Source organism: Coturnix japonica, chromosome 13 (genome assembly GCF_001577835.2).
Source record: "Coturnix japonica isolate 7356 chromosome 13, Coturnix japonica 2.1, whole genome shotgun sequence".
NCBI lineage: Eukaryota > Metazoa > Chordata > Aves > Galliformes > Phasianidae > Coturnix > Coturnix japonica.
Genome location: NC_029528.1, coordinates 4,413,244 through 4,434,241, shown reverse-complemented (window position 1 = coordinate 4,434,241; position 20,998 = coordinate 4,413,244). Strand labels below are relative to the sequence as shown.

General features: G+C 45.1%; 1 protein-coding gene across 1 annotated transcript in view; it reads left to right on the top strand.

The window, feature by feature from the left end:
- Positions 1-839: 839 nt before the first annotated feature.
- Positions 840-20,998, top strand: part of ADAMTS2 (ADAM metallopeptidase with thrombospondin type 1 motif 2) — a 165,211-nt gene continuing 145,052 nt past the window's right edge. The window contains exons 1-2 of the mRNA XM_015875604.2: positions 840-971; positions 1,860-2,221. Of these exons, the coding sequence (XP_015731090.2) occupies positions 884-971; positions 1,860-2,221 (450 nt within the window). The 5' untranslated portion in view covers positions 840-883. The remainder of the gene's footprint in view (positions 972-1,859; positions 2,222-20,998) is intronic.

Genomic DNA, 20,998 nt, shown 5'->3' with positions numbered 1-20,998 from the left:
AAGCGGTATGGCATTTATCCTGGCCATATGGAAACAAATATAACTTGTTTTTTTCCATAAAGGCCACTCTTCATTATTTAATTATTTTTACAAATCTTCTTCTATATTGTATTTATAGTATTCCTGAGTGCTTCCAGAGCGTCTCTCTCCATTTTGCAGCCATTTCAGATAAGATGGTAGGATGGCTTTGCAGTCATTTTTGCCTTCCGAGCAAACAGTCCGAATCATTTTCTCCTTGAAACTGCTACTTAGGGCAATTAATTCTCCTAGTGAGGACCCGCGATGTGGTTTCCTTGGGCCGCCGGCACTTGTTCCAGCCGTTTCTCGCTTCCGACGTGTCCCCGCTCCTCCGGCTCAACTCCCTCGGGGGAGCCCGAACTTCGCTTCTCGCTGCTCCTATTCCCACGTGAATTCAGCGAGAGCAGCCCGTGCCGGGCGGCACCGCCCTCGCATCCCCAGCCCCTGCCCGCCGCCCCGGGGCACCCGCGAGCCCCGCACCCCGAGTCCCGAGGCGGGCGGAGCGGAGCGGGGCGGCTCGGAGCCGCGGGGCCGGGCAGGGCGGGCAGTCCCCGCTCCCCTCGGGCCGGCTTCGCCGTGTGGCAGCTCCTCTGTCAATCAGCCTGACTTCACTCCCGCACGCCCTGTGCTTCCAGTATTATACCCCCGCCGCCTCCTGGTGTCTCTGCTTCGCTGCGAGCCGGGAGCGCGGCCGCCACTGCCGCTGCGGCTGCGGCTGGGCGAATGCGCGGGCGGCGGGGCGCGGGGCAGCGCTGAGCGGCGCGGAGAGGAGCGGAGAGGAGCGGAGCGGGGCCGCCTCCCGCCCGCCCGCCCCGGCTGCGGGCAGCCCCGGGGCCGCTCCCCGCCTCGGGCCGGGGGCGCCGCGATGGAGCCTCCCGCGGGGTTCGCCTGCGTCCTGCTCTGCTGCGCGCTCTGTCTGCCCGCCGCTGCCCCGCGGCGTCCCGGGCACGGAGGTAGGTGCGCGCCGGGTCCCGCGGCCGTCCGCCGCTTTCGGGCTGCTCGCTTCGCCCCGTCTCCGCCGGCCGGTGCCGGGCAGCCCGCCCGTCTCAAGTCACGGCTGCGAGCCCTGCGGTTTGCCGCTCCTCTCCAACTTTTGCCGGGTTTCCAGTTGCGAGCGGCGGGAGACGACGGGGACCGGGATGGGGACGGAGATGCTGACGGGGACGCGGAGCGCAGCCCGGTACCGCGCCGTGCCCGCAGCCGCCCCCGCCCGTCCTGCGCGGGACAGGGCTCGGTCCCGGAGTTCTCCGTGCGGGATGAAGCACATGGCAGGTCGGCTCCCTGCTCCTCCTCTCGCCGCCTCGGCCGTCGCCGCCGTCCCGAGGTCCCCGGGCGGCCGCTCGCCCCGCTGCCGGTTGCTGCCCGCGGCGTCCCCGTCCCCATTCGGCCCATCCCCACCGCGCCGCGGGGATTTCACGCGACACTCAGACCTTACGGGCTCGCATTCCGCACGCCGGGTCCTTCCCCCCGCACCCCGAGCGCCCTCTGAGCAGAGCGGCTCCGCGCCCTCTGAGCATCGCCCGGCCGGGAAGCCCCGCTGCTCCCGGGGGTTGGGCTGGGGGTCCCGGGGCTCCGCTGCGTGGCCGGGAGCGCGCGGTCCCGCGGGCGGGCGGGCTCGGGCGGCTGACCGCTGCTTTGGGGAGCAAAGGCAAGTTTGAATGAACTCTGCACACTTTGTGCTGGGAACCAAGTGCTCGTACAGGGCTTGTGCAGGGCAGTGTCCGTTTGCCTTATGTAAGTGTCTGCTGTGCTAATGAATAATGGAATAAAAATCCAGCGGGGATCCATCAGGACGTGTTTAGGTCCAGTATCTCTTTCCTCTCATATCTCTCCCTGCAAAGATCCCATTCTGAGGAATATAGAGGAGTACAGCCTTGTCATCCCCACCAGCACCGACTCAGAGGGCAGGTTCCTGTCCCACCTGGTGTCCGGACCACCAAAGGCACGATTCAGGAGAGCTGCGGGTGACCTGCAACACGAAGCAGCAAATGAGCAGATCTTTTACAATGTCACTGTCTTTGGAAGAGAGTTTCACTTCAGGTTGCGACCAAACTCCAGGCTCGTTGCCCCTGGAGCAACAGTTGAATGGCAGGAGGACTCGGATGAGACTCACATCGAACCTCTCTATGGGAATTGCCTCTATGTTGGGGATATCACTGATCTGCCAAATGCTTCAGTTGCTATCAGCAATTGCGATGGGTTGGTGAGTTACTTTTGTTATTATATCTAAGATAATTACATTAATTTTCTAAATATAAAATGTGTGGACTGCCATAAACTCACACCTCATATGGTAACTGTGAATGCAAATTAACTAATGTTCCCTTGTGTGGGAATAGCTGGGCTGCACCAGGCACTGCTGTACAGACAGCGGCACTGGAAGTTGGAGCACATGCTCTGCAGTAGCTGCTCGGTAACAGAGCAGCCGAAGCCAAGATTGATGTTGATTTGTGGTAAAGTTACTTGAGGCACCTGACACCTTGGCAACAGGATGAAATGTCTTGTGCTGGAAATCCTCTTCCGCTTTTCACTTCCAGTCTGCAAAGGGAAATGTTAGAAGACTTGATCGTGAATAATGGGCTGGACTGTCCTGTAAACAAATTTGATAGGTAAGATACGTTTCTGCCCTGGAAGAGTTCAATGTATTCAGTCTTTTTTCATAGGTCGTTCTCTCAGTGAGTTTTATTGCCTCATCAAGTGATTGATGGAAAGTCTCAAAGGAGTCTGAGTTCCACAAGTGAAGCAGCTCCCTGTGATTGGTTCTGCAAGGCTGTGTCTTTTAAAACTTGCTGCAGCTTTCTGTTCTGGAGCACTTGCTTAGCGGCCAAATGGTAACTGCTTGTACCTGACATCCTAAACCATTACGCTATCACTTGAATGGTAATTACTGCACAGAAATTCGTTAACTGAGAAAAAGGCTATATTTTTGGTAATGAACTACTAATCTAGCCAATATTTTCTTGCCGTATCCTTCAGAGTTTGTAATTTTGAGATTACTGTAATTTAACGCATTCTGTTCTCTGCATTAAAAAAAAAGCTAGTATGAGTCAGTTGTGTTTCTGTTTATTTAATCATAGAAAGTCGCTCGCTTGCTGTGCCAAGATGATAACATGCATGGGGATAGTATGTTGGCTATCTGGGAATGGAAAGGAGTCAAATACTTTTGCCTTGACTCTTTCCTTTCCTGTGGTTTCTCCTAGCTGCATGCATTCCTGCTTGGAGAAGCAGGTTTTAATATTCTGTTTGCTGCGCACAGCTGTCCAAGGGCAAGAGGAACGCCGGTGTTGTACAAGAAGAGCAATTCAGAAAGCAGAACGTGACCTTGGAGGCCTGCCTCTCATAGGAAGCAGGAGTACTTTGGTCTCCCTGTACATAGCACGCATCACTTTGTCTAGGGCAAATTTTTCTTGCCTGGGGCATTGCAGAACTGGGGCGGAGCCTCGTTTCACATCTTGCATCTACAACCCATATGCCTGACTCCACTATTCTTGGTTTCGTTGTCCATTAGAAGAATCAGGAGATTTGTGCTGGTATGGGAGTGTGTTTGTTGTTGCCCACGTCCTTGAAGCCATGCTGCAGGAAGCATTACCTCAATATCTTTTAGCATCTGGCTTTAATGATTTCCCTGAGATTGTGCACTAGGTCTGTTTGGAAAAACAAATTGAACTCTGGTCCCTTGGGTACTATGTTCCATCTCTACCCATTCCATCCTAAGTTTCACTCTTTCTTTTGGGGAGAGAGTTTAAAGCAGATATCATTAGAATTATTGAAACTCCAAGAAATGATACCGGTGGTTCCCCAGCACTCACTGGCCAAGCACTGAAGCTAAGCACACTTAATTCTCGCAGTTTACTTTTTCATTTCTTGTGTTTGCAAAGAATATTAAAGAGTCTCTTGATTGATATGTTGTTGATAAGACATCCTTAAGGACCACTGGGCTGCATGTTCTCAGATTTATTGGGATTTTGAGTGGGGATGAACTCATCAAGAAGGTTGTTCTCACTTGGTTTTGTGTGTCCATTTTGCTTCACTACTTGTTTACTTCAGTGAAGAAATTCAACAGACTTGTGCATTTCCTTCAGCTGCCCAGTGATATTCATCCTATGGCCAAAGTTCTTAACACACTGCTTCTATGTCCAGCTCCTTCCCAGGGATGGTGCTTTCTGACAACCCAGTTGTCAACTGACAAGTGCTAGAATTGTTTGTTGCAAACTTGTTTCCATGATTGCCTGCTATTGAAGGTGCTATTGAAGGTGCTTTGGCATCTGCTTGTGCTTTTGGTGGGCTTCCAGATTTTGCAATTGGATGTTAAGGTGGAAATACTATTTGAATTAAGTTTCAAAGTTTGATCTTCACATTGCAAAATTTGTTGACTGAATTTAGTTTAACTAAGTGAATGCATCTGCCATCTTGCCAACTTCTGATGTTATTTCCTTAGAACATCCCCTTTGGTTTGCACTTAACTGCCAAATGTGTCTTATTTTCCAATTATTGTCTGAGAAGAGTCTGTCTGGTGTTGCTGGTGTTGCCAAAATGAGAGGCTGTTGGAATGGAGTTATATGTAAATAGTGGATCTGTGAACAGATTTTTGAACTGTACTATAAATGGCAAAGGTTTTTAATCTGCAATCATTTAAAGAAATTAAAAGGTACAGTGAGTCCATATGCAGAATTATCTGCTGCTCTGACTGAGGAGATACGCCTTTAGTTTGGGTCCTCTTCATTTTCTGTAACAGAAATCAATGACAAAACTATTTCTGTTGACTTAAAGATCAGATCAGAGACAGACGAAGAGAACTTAAGTATGCAGCCTAGGTGTGTTTTCAGAGTTCAAATGGATCTTTACAAATCACTGGAAAGTTAAAGCCAATCAATAGCTTTTTTGATGTGAGTTTAATCATACAAGATTTTTATGAAGGCCTTAAGATATAAATACTCTGGGCAATGTGGTGTCAAAATCAAACTGATCTTCATCTAAGTGGGCAAAGCCAACATGGTCAGTTATCTGTGTCCTGTAAGACGTTGTGGCAGACAGTGTGTGGTGAGGATGGTCATGGGCCTTGGGCAGGTCCTTATTGGGGACATGTTTGGAGATGAGGGAGCAGGCTGACCTTGGGACTGTAAAAATGCCATCAAATAATAAAGAGTCACAGAATTTGGTTCTAAGTTAAGTCCAGCAGGTGAGCCTACTGCTGCGGACAAACCTTTATGCATCTGGATTTCTTATTTTAATAAATACTTATGCAGTGCTTGAAGCAGACGTGCACTACTTGGTTAGGCATAAATTCTCTCCCAGTTTCCTCATAACATTCATGATTTGTGAGGTAGAACATGTGCTTAAGCATAGGCAAATGCGGGAGGATGACAGTATGAGCAACATAGTGGTGTGGGTAATGAGCAGATAATTGCCTTAAGCCTCGTAATCAAATTTATTGTCAAATTTATAGGGGCTTCTAAAAGCCTGAGGATCACAGCTTCGTGCTGGGGAGTCAGGACAATCTTGCACTCTCCAAAGCAACTAGAGGAACATCAGCTCCAGTACAGGAGTATGATGTGTTAGCTTTGCTTCATTAGTGTAATTCTAATAATTCTTATAATTAGTGTAAAATACAATAATTAAAGTATCAGCTGTTTAAAGGCGCCATTCACTTTGCCTTTAAAATGGGAAGTTATTAGAAATGGACATATAGAAAGTAAGCTTTTGAGGACATTTATGGTTGTGAGTTTTCTTATAGAGCTATAGACATTACACTTCATGCATTCTGTTTTGGGGTACCAAGCCGCAGCTGACTTACTGTTGTAACTGACATAAGTATTTCTTCTTATGGGCTGAAATAGGCAGGGTTTGCCTTACAGCATTTCAGTCTCTCCTGGATGCTGTAATGACTGTTTGAGAGGAGCCTGTTGGCTGGCTGCTTGCCCGGATGCTATTTCTTCTAGAAACGCTTGGGAAGCCAGCAGTACTTTTTAGACTGTTGCCCAAAACTAATTGTAGCTGTAGTACTGAGCTGACCTGGGTGGGTTCCTGGCGATGCATTCCCTTCACTGAACAGTCATGAATCTCCAGGAACTGGCTGGCTCTTTGGCTGTTGTTAAGTGCATGGCTATCAATTGTCCCAAGACATTATCTGTGTTATTAGTGTTTTATTTCCTGTTTTAAAATCAACTGGTTGGAATATGTTTATTTTCTCTCCTCTTTATTTGAAAGGGACTATTCATATGATCTAATTTTAGACGTGTTATAAATGTAGGAGCCCAAATCCTACATTCATTCAAACAACTTTCCAAGAGCATTTCAGATTACCCACGTGAAATGCCCACCTTCTCCCTCCCGGGATAACATTCAATCTGCCCTTCCTACTGTATTCCCTGCACTCCTGAAGACATTTAAACACACTGTGAAATCTGCCCTTGTTCAGTATAATCCTGCTTAACTTTGAGCATGTGCCTGGGCTCTTTGAAGTCAGTGAGCTGTAAGGTTGTATTCTTAAACACCTTCCAGGTAGAGATGCCTTCCTGAAACTGCCCACGGGGCTGACGTTGAGTTGAACTCAACTATGAGATCCCAAACTCATCTGGGCAAAAGGGTGAAGGATCTGCTCACAATGAATACAACAGGGAAGACAAACATGCTTATATAACTGCTATTTTTCCATTTAGACATCCATCTCCTGCTTTCATATGGCTTTACAATTTAGTTTTGCTTCTGCTTTATCTGGTTTTTGGATTTCACTGGCTTGTGATGGAGCAAAAAAGCAGAACTCAAGGTAGCACAGTATTGTCTTCAAAGCCTGCTCAGGTCCAGTACCTGATGGCTAAAACAGATGCCTGCTGCAAATAATTCCACTAATTCTTTTTGTACTCTAAGTTCTTAGCATTTATATTGTGATTGTGCTGCATACATCTTTAGTGGATTAAAACTTGGCACAGCTGATCTCTTCATCAGAAGAGCTTTCCCTTAAAATTAAGGAAAAAACCCAAACCAAAGTTGCTGTCTCTTTTTGTGTGCAGTGGCAAATGCCTCTGAGTCTTTTGCTTTTACAACAAGTGGGACTCTGATACAGCGATGGGAGAAATGCAAGTAATTCCTTCCCCTGCAGATGGTTCAAGTGAGATCTCTATTAACACACATGGTCTTCCTAATTCATTTGGCTTCTCCACTTGTTTAAAGCAAGCGTGTATGTCAGTTTGGAGCAGAATGAGAGTCTGCACATCACCGTTCATACACATTGCATGAAAGACCTGCATCAGCTGATGGAAAGCAGCAGTGCTATTTTAGTCCCTAATACTCAAGAATGTCCAGATATTTTCACAATAGAAAAACTTTAGTTCATAATCCGTCCTGTGGGTTCATGTCCCCAGCTAGCACCAGCCTAATTAGTCAGCCTTTGTAAATTGCAGAGACTTTTCCTTTTAAGAGTTATAGCCTGAAACACAGAGAATGTAAACACTATGATTCAGCCTCTAACTGGAGTAAATTATCCTCATTTTGCTCTCTTCAGAATAGAATCTCTCACCAGCAAGCACTGTTTTTTTTCTTTGCATCCTCTGCGCATGGAACAGCTCACCTACATTTATCTGAGAGCAGAGGCACTTCTGACATCACAGGGGCGGACACCGTCTGGACAGAAAATCCTCGTGCAATCCAACCTGTGTTTCTGTGTTGTGCTGTGGGGCTGTGGATGATACACAGGTATTTCTTCATGTCTGATTTGACCTTGGATTGTCCTCTCTGTGGGAGTATCTCAGCTGAACTGCTCTCTTTCATGAAACAAGAACTAGTTTTCCAATCCGAGTATTAAACTGCACGCACCCAACAACATGCGCCTAATGGCTCCTTCTGCTTTCCATCTCCAAAGACCCAAATCTAGTAACTAATTTTGATAAGGTCATAATTACTTCCTGCCATAAACAGAACGTCTGTTGTGAGAAATGTGTCCGCGCTCAGCTTTCAGAGGTGTGTCCTTCGGAAAGGCTGTTCGCTGACCTGGGACTGCCCCACTGCTTCCTCATGGCATGGAAGGGTGTTTCAGTGAATCTAGCAGCAATGATTTCTTCCAATAGCAAGCCATTCCCACATTTGGAGTGAATTATATATATATATACCTATACCTATATATATATATATCTTTTGCTATAGAAAGTTGGAAAGTGCGTGTTTGGATCAACCTCTCCATCATGGGTCACACGGGCGTTCTATTTGACCCATTTCTGAGTGCTTATTCACAGTGGCTGTTGCTCTGTAAGCAGGTCATGCCTTTACTTAATTGCACATTCAGCCAGGACATTTCTCATACCAGGTCTGATTAAAACAGAGAATCAGGGAGCAGCTCTTCGCTCTCCTGTAGGAAGGTGCACAAAATTGCATTCTGTTTTTGTTCCCCTGGGATGAGCTGTGCTGTGCACACCCTCTTTTTCAGATCGCCGTCTCCGTTTATTGCTTTCGTTCTTCCGAAGTTTCAATAAGTTCTTTAACACATCACATCTGGTTTCTTTAGCCCCTTTATCTGTGTGTGTGCTTTAAACTCATCTTTATTTGCAGACTTTTGACACAGCAGGTTCCAGTTTTAATAGTCTGTGAAGTGAAAGGCCTACATTTCACACGCTATTTTCAGCACTGTTCCATTAAACGTTAACACTGAAAAGAAGACCATCTTCCTCAAGTGCTGAAGAGGGTTTTGCTTCCTCATACCCAAGTCCCAGTCTCCGCTATAGATCTTCTGAGTTATTCCCAGGTCTCAAAATGTGGGGTACTTTCCTCAAACCTGGAGTTCTTGGAGTCACAAATGTGAATTTCACCATTAATCTTAAACGTTTCCATCTGAGGGTCTGTGTTCTATTTAAAACAAGTGCTTTAAGGAAGAGTTTTTCTCAAGGAAAAGACACAGGAAAATCAATCGTATTTCTTGAAGTCTCACCAGGCCACTGGATATCAACCTGGGTGTATTCACTGCTGATCAGCATTTGTTTCACATCTATATTCTTTCTTCCCATCTTAGTTTATGTAAAATCTTACAGTGGTTTTTTTTTTTTCCCCTTTTTATTTTGCTATTTGTCACCTCTTTCTTCCAAATAAGTAAATAATAACAATTCTTCATGTGTACATCCCTCCATGGACAACTCAAAGGCTGAACCTGCTCAGGGTCAGTGGTTCTTTCTGAATCCTACATCTTGAAAGTATACCGTTATCATTTTTTCCATTGCTGTGGTGAGTGATGAATAAAGCCACTTTAACCGCCTTCCTCCTGTCGTTCCCTTTAACTTTTCCTGTAGTTTCACCTCTGTGTTTGATTTTCATTGCATGTTCAGATCAGTTTTTTCCAGCATATAACCTATAGTTTGGTAGACCTCAGGGGAGAGATTACAATCCATTCCTACTGAAATTAAGCATGAAACCGACTAATACTGTTACAAGAAAAACTCAGCATTGGTATCCTGGTAGACAAGGCATGCCCAGAAAGACAGAGGCTTCAGGGTCAGTGCTGCACTGATACATTAAACCCAAAGGAGAAGTTTTTGCTTCACGTGGTGGAGGTGAAGATGGGCTTTCTGGCATCATGCAATGGATACCATCCTCAGTATGGAATGGAGAAAGTCAAAGTAGTGTGTCAAGTTCAACGGGAAAGAAAAGGCCTGTTTTCTTGTTAGTCAAAGTATTTCAAGAGCTAAACATAACAAGAACCCATTGATGTTTTAATAAAAATACAGAAAAATAGCAGAATTTAGAATAGAAGAGGGGAAAGCATAGACTTGAGCCCAAAGTCTTACTAATCTTGCTACTATTTCACCCACGTGCATAAAACAGAGCTAACAGCGAGTCCTGCTCCAAGCAAAGACATGCTGTGTGCCCCACCAGGGCCACGTGTGTGCACTCTGCTGCGAGGAGCAGTGTCTGCAGCCTTCACCAGCTGTAGGGGAGATCTGCATGTGGGGCAGAGCCTGGAGCTCTGAAGGAGAGAAAGTCTGAGAAAACACTGAGATTAAGGATAGGTGGCAGCACAGGCTGTGGTTACTGTTTTAATAGTGGTTTTATTTGCTTAAAGCATGGTTTTTGGGTAAATCACAATCAACCAACTCGTATGCAGAAGAATAAAGTTATTGATTCTTCAGAGTGTTAAAACTGCTGGGCTTTTTTTCTTTCCCCGAGCAGAGGAGCTGTGGAAGGAATGTGAAAGATGCTGTTTGGAAAGCATTCTGCAAACCAGAATGTATTTAAAAAACAGTCTCTGAGAAATAAATCACTACCTGATGATGAAGACAGCTGAGCTGGGCCAAGAGTCTTTCATGTGCCAACTCTCTCTCACGTGACACAAGTTATATTGGAAGCTGGCAGCCTGCGCTGCTTGCGAGGCTGAAAATGCTGAAATATTTTCTTACACAAAGTAAGTAATAGGTAGAGAAAAATATGGCCTTGAATCTTTTCAAAACCTAAGTCACAACCCTGCTGTGAAGTCAGAATATCCCCAAACACCCAGAAGCTCGAATTTTATGCCCCTTCAATTCAAAGCGAATAAAGCACTTGAGGATGAAGAAATGGGAGGTATGAATTTGGATTGTTTTCAGGTTTATAATAAAGCTTGAACTCAAGAGTTTCCTAGTAGAGTTAGGTTTCACTGTGAAAATGGCAGATCCAGCATTCATCAGTAAACCAAAGTGGTGAATAACTAAATAGGGACTAGCAGTGTCTGTCAGCACTGTGTTGGTGAAAGTTAAGGCACATTAAGGCTGACATAAGCACATAAGCAGCCTTAATGTGCCTTAAGTAAAGTGTAAAAATGGGATTAATCAAAGGATGATTTACCATGTTGAAAGAAAAGTATGAAACTCAGGCTGGGTAATTAATGGACAAGCAAAGAAAGAAAAGAGAACTTGTATGATGTTTTGCATTCATTGACATTCCTTTGTAGGATTTATAAATAAGCTACAATAAAATTAACATGTAGTTCACTGCAGTCCAGTTAAGGCCAATGATAATTACATACATCCTGTAAATGACAGTAGAAGTGCTAGACCTATGAAAATACAGTATAGTCTTGCATTTATCTAAGCTGAAGATTGCAAAGTAAAAATAGATTCATGTCAGTTTTTAAGTCATGGTCCATCATCATCTTGCATAAAGGACTGGAAGGTCCCATTGCAAGCGGCTGATATCTGGGCTTGTTCCAAAGCTGATGAAGTCACTTTGCTTTCACTGGCTTCATTTGCATCTGCCTGGGCAGATTGATTAGCAAGGGGACAATCATTTCGGGTTAAAATCAGACCATAGCCTTGTCTATCGCTGCTTTGTCCTCTGTCCCCTGGTATGGTGGTGGTGACGGGGTTGAGGACAAGGTGCTCAAATGCAGCTCTTCCATTGCTGTTTATATCCCACGTGCTGGATGGAACAGGGCAGAACTGCATGCTCCTAAAACTGAAATAGCTCTGCTAAAGTTTCTTCCCCTTCTGCCTCACACCATATCCCTACCACAGGAGAGGTGATGCATTAAGTGAGGCAGAAGAACCAGGAGAAACCCTCCTCTTGCCCATGCCAGGAGGATGAGACAGTTCTAGCAGCCTTGAATTTGCAGGCTTATTCTGACAGCTTTCTGCCTCTTTCTTCTATGAGGATGGAGCCGGGAACAAGAAAGATTTTGCATCTTTCTGCATCTGCCCCTCTTTGCTCCCACACAGCTGGAGCTATCCTGGGGGAAGCCACGTGGAGAGGACATTCCATGGGTAGGGCTGAAGGGAAGCGCAGAGCTTCCCGTCCCTGCCTGAGGTTAGTTCTGACCTCATTAACACTAGCAGCTCTCATAGAAAACTCCCCAAATGCCAAACCCAGCCCTTCAATCCAAAATACCCAAATTATGTGAGAAAACAACATGAGAAAAACTCTAACTGCATATCTATTCAACAGGCTGATCTGGTAGCTTGTGAATAGCTGATCCTAAGCTTGCATCCAGCCAAACTGGAGTTTGCTTTCTTTGATGTAATCTTCTTCCAGCTCCCAGGTGCCTCTTTGAGATCCTGATGGTCTTGAGTCCAACAATCTGTCAGTAGGTGTAAAAGTCAGATATTGGGTCTATTCAATTATATCGAGCCAGACCTTTGCTAATCCATGGCATCATTTCTCCATGGGTTTCTGGGAGCTTCGTCACTTTGCATTAACCGAGGACCTGGCCTTATGTAATCAGGTGTTTTCACACTCTCTTGGTGACATGCCCTCCTCTGACAGCCTGAATTACAGGCTATCATGGTTTGTAAAGAGATATACTCCTTCCTGAGAACCTGAATGATGCACAGAATCAGACTGCATATGTGCTATTAAAATGAGATTTGGTAAAGGAATGCATTTGGGATTTTCTCACATACTTGGAAATAGCAAAAATGTTTTGTGAGAATAGAGCAGTGATCCTGAGGGCTCTCACAGACCTTGGTCATGAAGGACAGGTGGGTTAAAGGCTCAGCTGCAAGTGCTGGGGGTTCTTACACAGATGTTTGGGCTCACTGAAGGCCTGATGGCTTCCTGGATCTGAATTACCGTGCTGATGTCGTTTTGGTGATGTTTTTGTGTTATTGCCTGTAACCTGTAAGCCTGTAGAAATCACAGCACCACTGGCAGAGCTGTTGAATAAATACAGTGTCAATAAGGTGAAATTTATCCATGATGAATCTAGTTGGGTCTTTGGAGAGTTCAGGTGCTTCTGACAATGTTGTGTTCCTTTGGAAAGAGGTGTTTGCTTTAACCTGCGGAGTTACAAAACGTTTGTGCTGAGGTCACCCTTTTATAGTGAGTTTGTAGAATGGACTCTTCGTCATCTTTAACCCAAGGATGTGATTTTGAAATACCAAATCAGTGCTTGCAAGTTCCATGGTACGTCCTTGCTATCCCACTGTGGGAAAGTGCTGGTTTTTTGCTCCTCTTGTTTTAAATTTGTTTATATTTAGATCATTTGTCACTAATATTAGAGACTTATCAGGTCAAATTTAATCCTCTTTTTATCTCTTCTGCGTCATGAATTCCATGACTCCAACATTTGCAAAGAGCCTTCTAAATCCCAAAGTTTTGATTTTTCTTTAGGACAACACATGCTTAATTAAAAGAGGCAGAATCTCATGTATTGAGGCTGCTCAGTGAGTTATGGGCTAATGGTGACCAATTGTGAGATGCCTTAAAGCAGCTCCCTTTGGCTCAGACCCCTCAGGTACTCTGGGAACCTGGCTTAGTCCCCAATAAAGAGATTTGTTTTTCTGTTCCTGTTCCTGCTGCATTTGGCCGCTGCTGCAGAGGACAGCTCCGCAGAACAATACGGTTCATTCTGGGAATAGACTCACTCCGTAAGGGTAATCCAATATACTATTTATAATTTTTGGCACTTCTTGAAACATGAAAACACACGGCAGTGCCAGCGGGCAGCACGCTGCGGTGGCTCAACTAGCCCTAATTTTTGTATTTCTTGTGGGTGTGGAAGCAGCTTTGTCCTTGTGATGAGTTCTCATCCCCCCCACGGAGCCAGGGACCTTCTCAGCATCGTTCCTCTGCAGAGGAATGTGCAGCAAATGGCCATCTTTGAAACTGCAGCCAAGGGGTGGTGAGTGCTGCACCACGGCTAAAGGGCTGGGATTCCAGAGCTGCACAGATTGTCTGAAAGCCTCGCTCCCCACCGACCATACGGAGCTGGTGCACTGCGCTGCTCGCCCTTTTGTGGCTGGAAATATTTCCTTCAGTGGAGAAAATTGTCCCTGCATGTGCTGTGGTGAGAAGGAGGGCTGGGGAACAACAGAGACCAAAGGAGCACAGCCTGAGGCAGCAGGTCAGCATTAGCAGGGGAGATGCTGAGCCTGGAACTGGAGTGCTGAGGTCATAAGAATAGTTTATGAGGAGCCCCTGCTGCAGGAATGGGCAGAAAACAGTGCTACTTTTCGCCTATTTACAACAAAAACCTTGTTCAGCAAATCCTCCAACAAGTCCATCCAGAAGGGAGAAGGAAGCAACAAGCCGTGGCCGCATTTATCCCAATTGCATCTTCAAGGCTGCAACAATTACTGCACTCGAGAACAAACCGAACTTGGTGCGTCCCACCATCAGGTTCATGTGATGGCTCAGGGTGAGCACAGGGAGGTGGGAGCTGAGCTCTGGAGCCACGTGCTGGTGTCACTGCCCTGCCCGCTGTGCTGCAGGACTGTCCCCTCTGGGGCTGCACTGATTGATTCCACGGGAAGGGGTTGTGACCACAGCCAGGAGGGACAGCAGCACCACTGGTCCTCATCTCTGGTAGCATTCTGACACAGCTGCTCTCAGGGAAATTGTCTCCAGGTCTGTTGTACTGCCAGCCTGGGCTGGTGTGAAATAACACCCTGCCCATATCGACAACAGGAATTTGTTTCTTTTATTTGGGCTTTGAGGAATGTAAAGAAATATTCTGTGCAGCGGAGTCAGCACTGGATTGATGTGATTTCTGAATGTGATTTCTGTGGTCAAACTTTGCAAACTGCTATAATGGTTAATGTGCCAGTCAGTTAAAACAGGCTGCTCTGTGAGAAGTGGTACAGTGGCATTGTACGGACCAGCTGGCATTGCCAAAGGGGACCGAAAGTATCAGAAGAAGGTTTAATGTCCCTGTTTATGTAACATAGTTTTGTCTGTTGTGTTGATCATTAGTTCCTGCAGCAACCAGGCTACAGCCTCAGAGCAGGAAACCTCCTCCCTGCTCTGAGTTATAGCAGTAGCTGGTGCTCTCTCTTTCTAATTTGATTAAAGTGGTGATAGAAAATCAGCTCTGTTCTATGTGATGGTGACTGTTCCACTGCATAGAGCATCAGCTGCCTTAATCCCTCTTGGTTGGGTTTGGATGTTGCTTGGCTAAATAGCCTTCCTGTGTTAATCACATGGGTGATGTTTCCTTCACCCCAGCCCAGCAGATAGCAGTGCTGGCAGAACTGAGCTGTGCTGAGCTGCAGGGCCAGGGAAATAACAAGTGTCTGGGGGCAGGACCTTCTAAAGGTGGTCGTATTGTCAAATCCATCTTCCAGTGGGGTGGAGGCCTTCCAGACCTGTGCAATGCAGGAACAGCTTCAGGAGGGTGTAACCTTAGGGTCAAGTTCGCTGCCCTCATCATGGGAAGGTTTTTCATGGGGAAGCAGAGCCTGCATTGAGATTTGTTTTCACACTTTAATCAGACTGGGAAATGAGGTCTGTCCAGCTGCTTTTGTGAGCTGGCCAATAATGAAATTTTCTTTGAAATGAGTAAAAACCTTTGGAAGGAAGGTTTTGAGATTGTGCTTTAAAGTGAAAGCTCAGCGCATCTTTTCCTTAAGGGTGTTTTATTTGATTCTGGTTCTAATTCAGGAATTGGTCCAAAGCCCATTAACGTAAATGAAAAGAGTTTTATTGACTTTGATGGGATTTGGATCATGCGGCACTAATTGAATAGTAAAGTGTCCATTAGCGGAGAGGAAAACAGAAGAGAGGAGAGCCAAAGACTGTTGTGATGAACCCCGTGAAGCTGAATGAACTGCAGCCAGAGTCTCCATATCTTCACAGCTGAGCTTTTCCATGTTTCTCCGCCTCAGTTGTTTTGAAACAGATACAACTGCAGATTTTTAAGGGAATCAAAGGGATAAAAGTCCACGTGTTTTTCCTGCTTGTTTGCAGGTTTCTGTAGACACACTCATTTGGAGAAGGTAACAAGAAAAGCTTGGGAATTGAGGTGCAATAGAAGAAAAAGGTAGGATTCAGGCAATACCAGAGATAGATACCAGCAATGCACACTTCCTTTGCTCAAATATCCTTGTCAGGCTTTTAAGGAATGCACAGAGCTCCAAATTCCAAAGAAAAGTTTCTGAAACGAGTTTTCCAGATCTGGTGCTAAAAGTAGAAGGTGGGAGGAAAAGTTCATATAGTGCATATCTGGAGGGTCTGTGCAGAAAGTGGGCTGGATCAATGAAAAAAAGGGGAAGAAAAAGCAGGTTTGGAACCAGACACAGGATCAATCTTGTACAGAGCAACTGAAAACACAGTAATAAATGCTGAATTTATATGTGCTGCCGGATGGATGAAAAGTGATCTGACAGCAAACAACGCTGTCTGTCTTCTGCTCCTTTTGCTGTGATCCATTTCACCTGGGTGGATTCTGTGGCCTCCAGTGCTGCTGGGACACGGAGGTCAGCGCTCTGCAGAACGCACTTATGGGGTCTCGTTATGACAGCGGGATGGTCAGAAAATAAACAGTTAAGCCAGCTGGGTGTGTTAGAATGCGCGTATAACCACGTAAGCTGAAGTTTCTGCCTGTCTGTTTGCATGTCAGTGAGCTGCACCCACAGCTTTGAAAACAGCCTGAAAAGAGAAGTTTTCTAAAGCATCTTTCTGGCATCGTTGACCTGCTCAAGCATTTACAGCGAGCAGCACCTCTGTGTTCCTTATGGGTCCCTCCAGCTCAGGGTTTGCTACGGCTCAGAAGGTTTTTCTGTTTCTGATGTTTGTCTTCAGGCTTGTCAGTGTGTGCTGAGCATCCTCAGCCCCCTTAGTCAGCAAAAAGAGGTTTTCTTTCTGTGCTGTTCATGATCAGAATGTAGGAAAAAATATTGGCTTGATTTTTTAAGATTTTTATTAAAGTTATTTAGAAAAATGTCGATCGTGACACCATGATATCATAACACTGTTGTCTGTAAGCACATCCTGGCCTCCCATTGGCACGATTCATGAAGGCCTCACATCTCCAGGTGCAAAGCGGAGGTAATGAAGTCGAATTGTAAGCTTGTAAATTCGCCACTTCTGGGGTAGCCAAAATCCTAACAGAGGTACATTCCCCAGTAAAATCAAGTCAAGTAGGAAAGGATGAAAGAAGTGGACTCATGCCAAACAATTCCAACTTTCTTCTGTGCTTCCAAAATGAAATGCTTGAAGTAGAGCCCCACCTCCCTTCTCTAAAATAAATCTTGTCTTTCAAACCCAGTGGTTACTAAATAGAAAGTTTCCAGAGAAATCCTTCCAGCTATACATTTTATGTGAGAAAGATTAATTGGAAAGAATTCTTTTCTTTTGAGGAAATAGGAGTGTGTGGGAATTGTGTGTGATGGAGCCCGCAGGGTGAAGCTGCTGTTGGGGAACTTCACACTGTGCTTTCTGAGTGGGAAGGAGAGTGAAGTGGCAGAGATGGTCACTGTGCAGCCATGCCCCCGGGCACCCATCTTCTTGAGAAGGGATGGGTTGTAGAAGGGGGCTGGGAGGTTCTTAGCAGAAACTGAGTCCCACTCAACTCTTCAAGGATGAAATTTTGCACATTTCTGACTGATTTTTTTCCTATAGGAGTTCATAGCATCATAGAATTGTTTGAGTTGGAAGGTTCCCCTAAAGTCCACCTGGTCCAACTCCCCTGCACTGAGCAGGGACACCCACCGCTCCATCACTGATCAGAGCCCCTCCAGCCTGACCGTGGCTGTCTGCAGGGACGGGGCAGCACCACCTGTCTGGGCAACCTGTGCCATTGCCTCACCACCCTTACTGTGAAAACCTTTTCCCTTGTGATCCAATCTAAATCTCGCCACTTGAAAGTGCTTCCCTTGTTCCATCACAACAGGTGCAACTAAGAAGTCTGTCCTCTTCTTTCTTGTTGTAAAGTTGGGTGCACAGGTTGAGCACAGTTACAGAAGAATTACTGGGCTTACTCTTCAGAGAACATGACTGGCCATTAAAGTAGTGTCATTAATTATGAAAGTATAATCAGATGGAGATATTGATATATGGGAATACAGAGATGGACGTGCTACATATGGACTGCACAATAGTCTTTTCCATTTATTACTTTTTCTTCTGAGGAGACAGAAGCAGTCCAAAATAGAATGTAAATACTTTCATCACTTTTAGCTTCCTTGTTTCTAAATTAAAAGCTGTCTGAGAACAAACAACAAATTTTCCCTCACCCCAAACCTGATTTGGCAACTATTGATCCAAGTTGCTTTGCCTTCAGATGGAAGATGTTTCCTTGTTTTCCTGCAATACAGCTTGTGTTTCCACAGCAACCTCTTCTGCTCTTGGACCTGCCAGAACCAACAGGTGACATTTTAAACTCTGAAGCATTTATGTGCTCTGCTGCGTCTTTGGCCATGAGCGAGACTTGCCCAAACCTATATTCCTGCAGAGAGCTGAAGTCATGGAAAGGTGATGGAGTCAGATTCTATCTGCCATATGAGGGCTGCTCCGAAAGTAATGCTTCCCATTTTACTGTGTTGGCCCACTACATCAGAGGTGGATGTTGTACGAGGAGTGTTTTGTAGCTGAGACCTGCTCTATCAAAGTGTCCTTGTGCTCTTTGTATCTGCACTAGTTTTCCATGTAAATAAACAGGAGGCATTACTTTTGGAGCAAGCTACATACATCCTGCTGATTTACAAAGGATGTGGGAAGTCCCGTTTCCCTGACCTTAGAACAAATCCAACAGCAGGACTGATTCCAGATCTCCCTCTGCTGCTCTGCATTGCTGTGTTGGTTCTTACCTTAAAAACAAGGAGTGGTGAACCCATTTCAGGTTGATTGTGGTCTAGTCCAACTGACAATCGAGGGATGGAGGGACTTGGAGGGGAGGTCTTACAGTGAGCAGCAAAGTGCAGTTTGTTTGGTTGGCCAGGCTTAGCTGTAAAACTTTCTCGTCTAGGTAGGAGGGAACACTCATGATTCTGTGAGATGTGCCTTTATTTCTTATTGTAACAGGGTTTGGCTGCTGAACTGAGCTCCCAAGATATATATATATAGAAAATATCTATCTATCTATCTATTTTTAATATATATATATATATATATATATTTGCAGTTATAGGCAAGCTGCCAAAAATGTGACTAATAAAGCAGTGCCTATTGATCTCTTTTAAAAGTCCGTCTTAGCTTTGCTCTTTAGAAGACACCAATCAATTCACCCTTACTGTAGTATTTATTCAGACACCTTTGGAGGAGAGCTCTATTGGTTCCACACAGAAGAGATGTAAGAAAACAATACTTGCTGTTCTATTTTGGCTGTCAGTGTGGATTTGAATTTATCTTTCATGAGACAGGAGAGGGCTGATTTACCCAGAAATGCTTGTCATGGCCTTAAGCCCTCACTCAGATGCTGTATCTCCACATTAGAACAAAAACAGGTTAACCGCTTGTTTTGTTTTGATCTGTGACTTTATGGCTTGGAGCAGGAGATGCCTTCCAGGAATGCCCGCATGCACTGAGACAGTGTGAGTGCGGGTTCTTTCCTCTGTGTTCACTGAAGCCAGACATTGCAGTGACATGTATCTGCTAGGAGCTGCACCACGTCCCACTCCTTGCAGGGCTCCCTGCACCCACTTGCACCCCCGGCCTCAGCAGTGCTCTGAGCTCCTGTGCAAGCTGTGCTCCCAGCCCCCATCAGAGGTCTGGTATTTCTGGGAATGGGACAGACCTTATCCTGTAACACTTGGGAAGATCAGAGATAAGAGTTGGGAATATTGGTGACTCATCACCTGGGGCTGGGCTTGGACTGTGCTCCAAAAGCAGAACAGGACTCTTTGTGCTGAAGGAGTAACGGTGCAACACAACCAGGTTACAAAGCTCTCCAGGCAAGTGTATATATGAGCTATACATTGCTCAGCCAGCCCTGTCTTTACATTCTTGGGCTGGTATCTTCATCAGAAGAGATGAGATGTAGATGCTTGAATTTCTCCTGGACTTTCTCAACAAGGAAACTGGTGCCGTATGTTCTGCACCATGCTTTGATCCAGCTGGGATGCAGCCAGGGTGAGAATAATTTCATGCTTTTACTTTGCTAATCAGGAAATGAGATAGTTCATATAACAAGACTCCTTTAGGAAAAATAAAAGCCTTCTACTCGCTTTGCAGACATTTCTTTTCAGATAATTAATTTGTGTTTTGCTTCTGAACCAACCAAACATTTAATATAGATAACGCAAAGCTTTTTCCTTCCGGTGTTCCTGAAATCAAATTGCAGACAAGAGGAACGGCTTTTCTTGCTTGTAAAAGACAGATGGTTCTCTCAAAAACCAAGGTGTGTAAATAGATACATTGCCCTCTATTGTTGCTTTTCTGCCTTTTGCTTACAGCGGTACAACCCAGTCATACATAAAAGGGAATGTGCACCAATTCTGAACATGATAATTGTTCGATTGCTTGGCCTGGTATGATGGGAAAATAAGAAATGACAGTGACTGTAATAATGTTTTTATTATCAAGTATAAGGTTCTTGCTTTGGTACTTGTTGCTGCCTTGGCTCACTACCACTTAATTGCTTTTTTGAGCATGATACAGAATAATCACACATTGAGAGAGTGTAAAACCTCCGGCTCAGCCATGCAGTGTCTCCCTGAATTGCTGTACTTCCTACTTTCAATGATCTGCATGGTTGCCTTCCCAAGAATGCACTGCTTCTTCTCAGGAAAAGAAGTCAAAGATTAAAAGAAAAGTCCTCATTTCTGAATTAAGATTTATGGAAACTACTTGAAAAAAGAGGTTTCCTGGAGCAGTCTGTGTATATCATTATATTTCACCATACTTGACATTTTATGCTATATATTCAGGATATCCCAAATGCCACTTTTGGTAAAGGACAGTTGATCCTTCTTATGGAGCTCACAGAAAAAGAAGACGAATACTGATTAAATGAAATTTGGGTTGGATAGTTTATATTATTGTACATTTGTAGTCTCTAAAATACTTAAAAAGCGGAATAAGTTGGCGAGCGGCGCTAATGCTTCTCTAGAGCATATGGGAGAAGTTGGTAAAATAAGTAAATCTCTCTTATTTTCAGTACTTACAGGGAGCTTAATATCATTAGGAAAAGAAAATGTAAAACATGTGATAGCAGATGCCAGGCTGACCACAACACTCGAGCTCTCACGAAAGCCCCTTTTAAGCCGTACATCGCTTTGGCCAAAACATTCTTTTAGGACTGACAGTTTTTCATTCCTGGTCTTTGGCCAAAGGTAAATTCTCATGTACGTGGAAACTTCCAACAAAGCCCATTCCA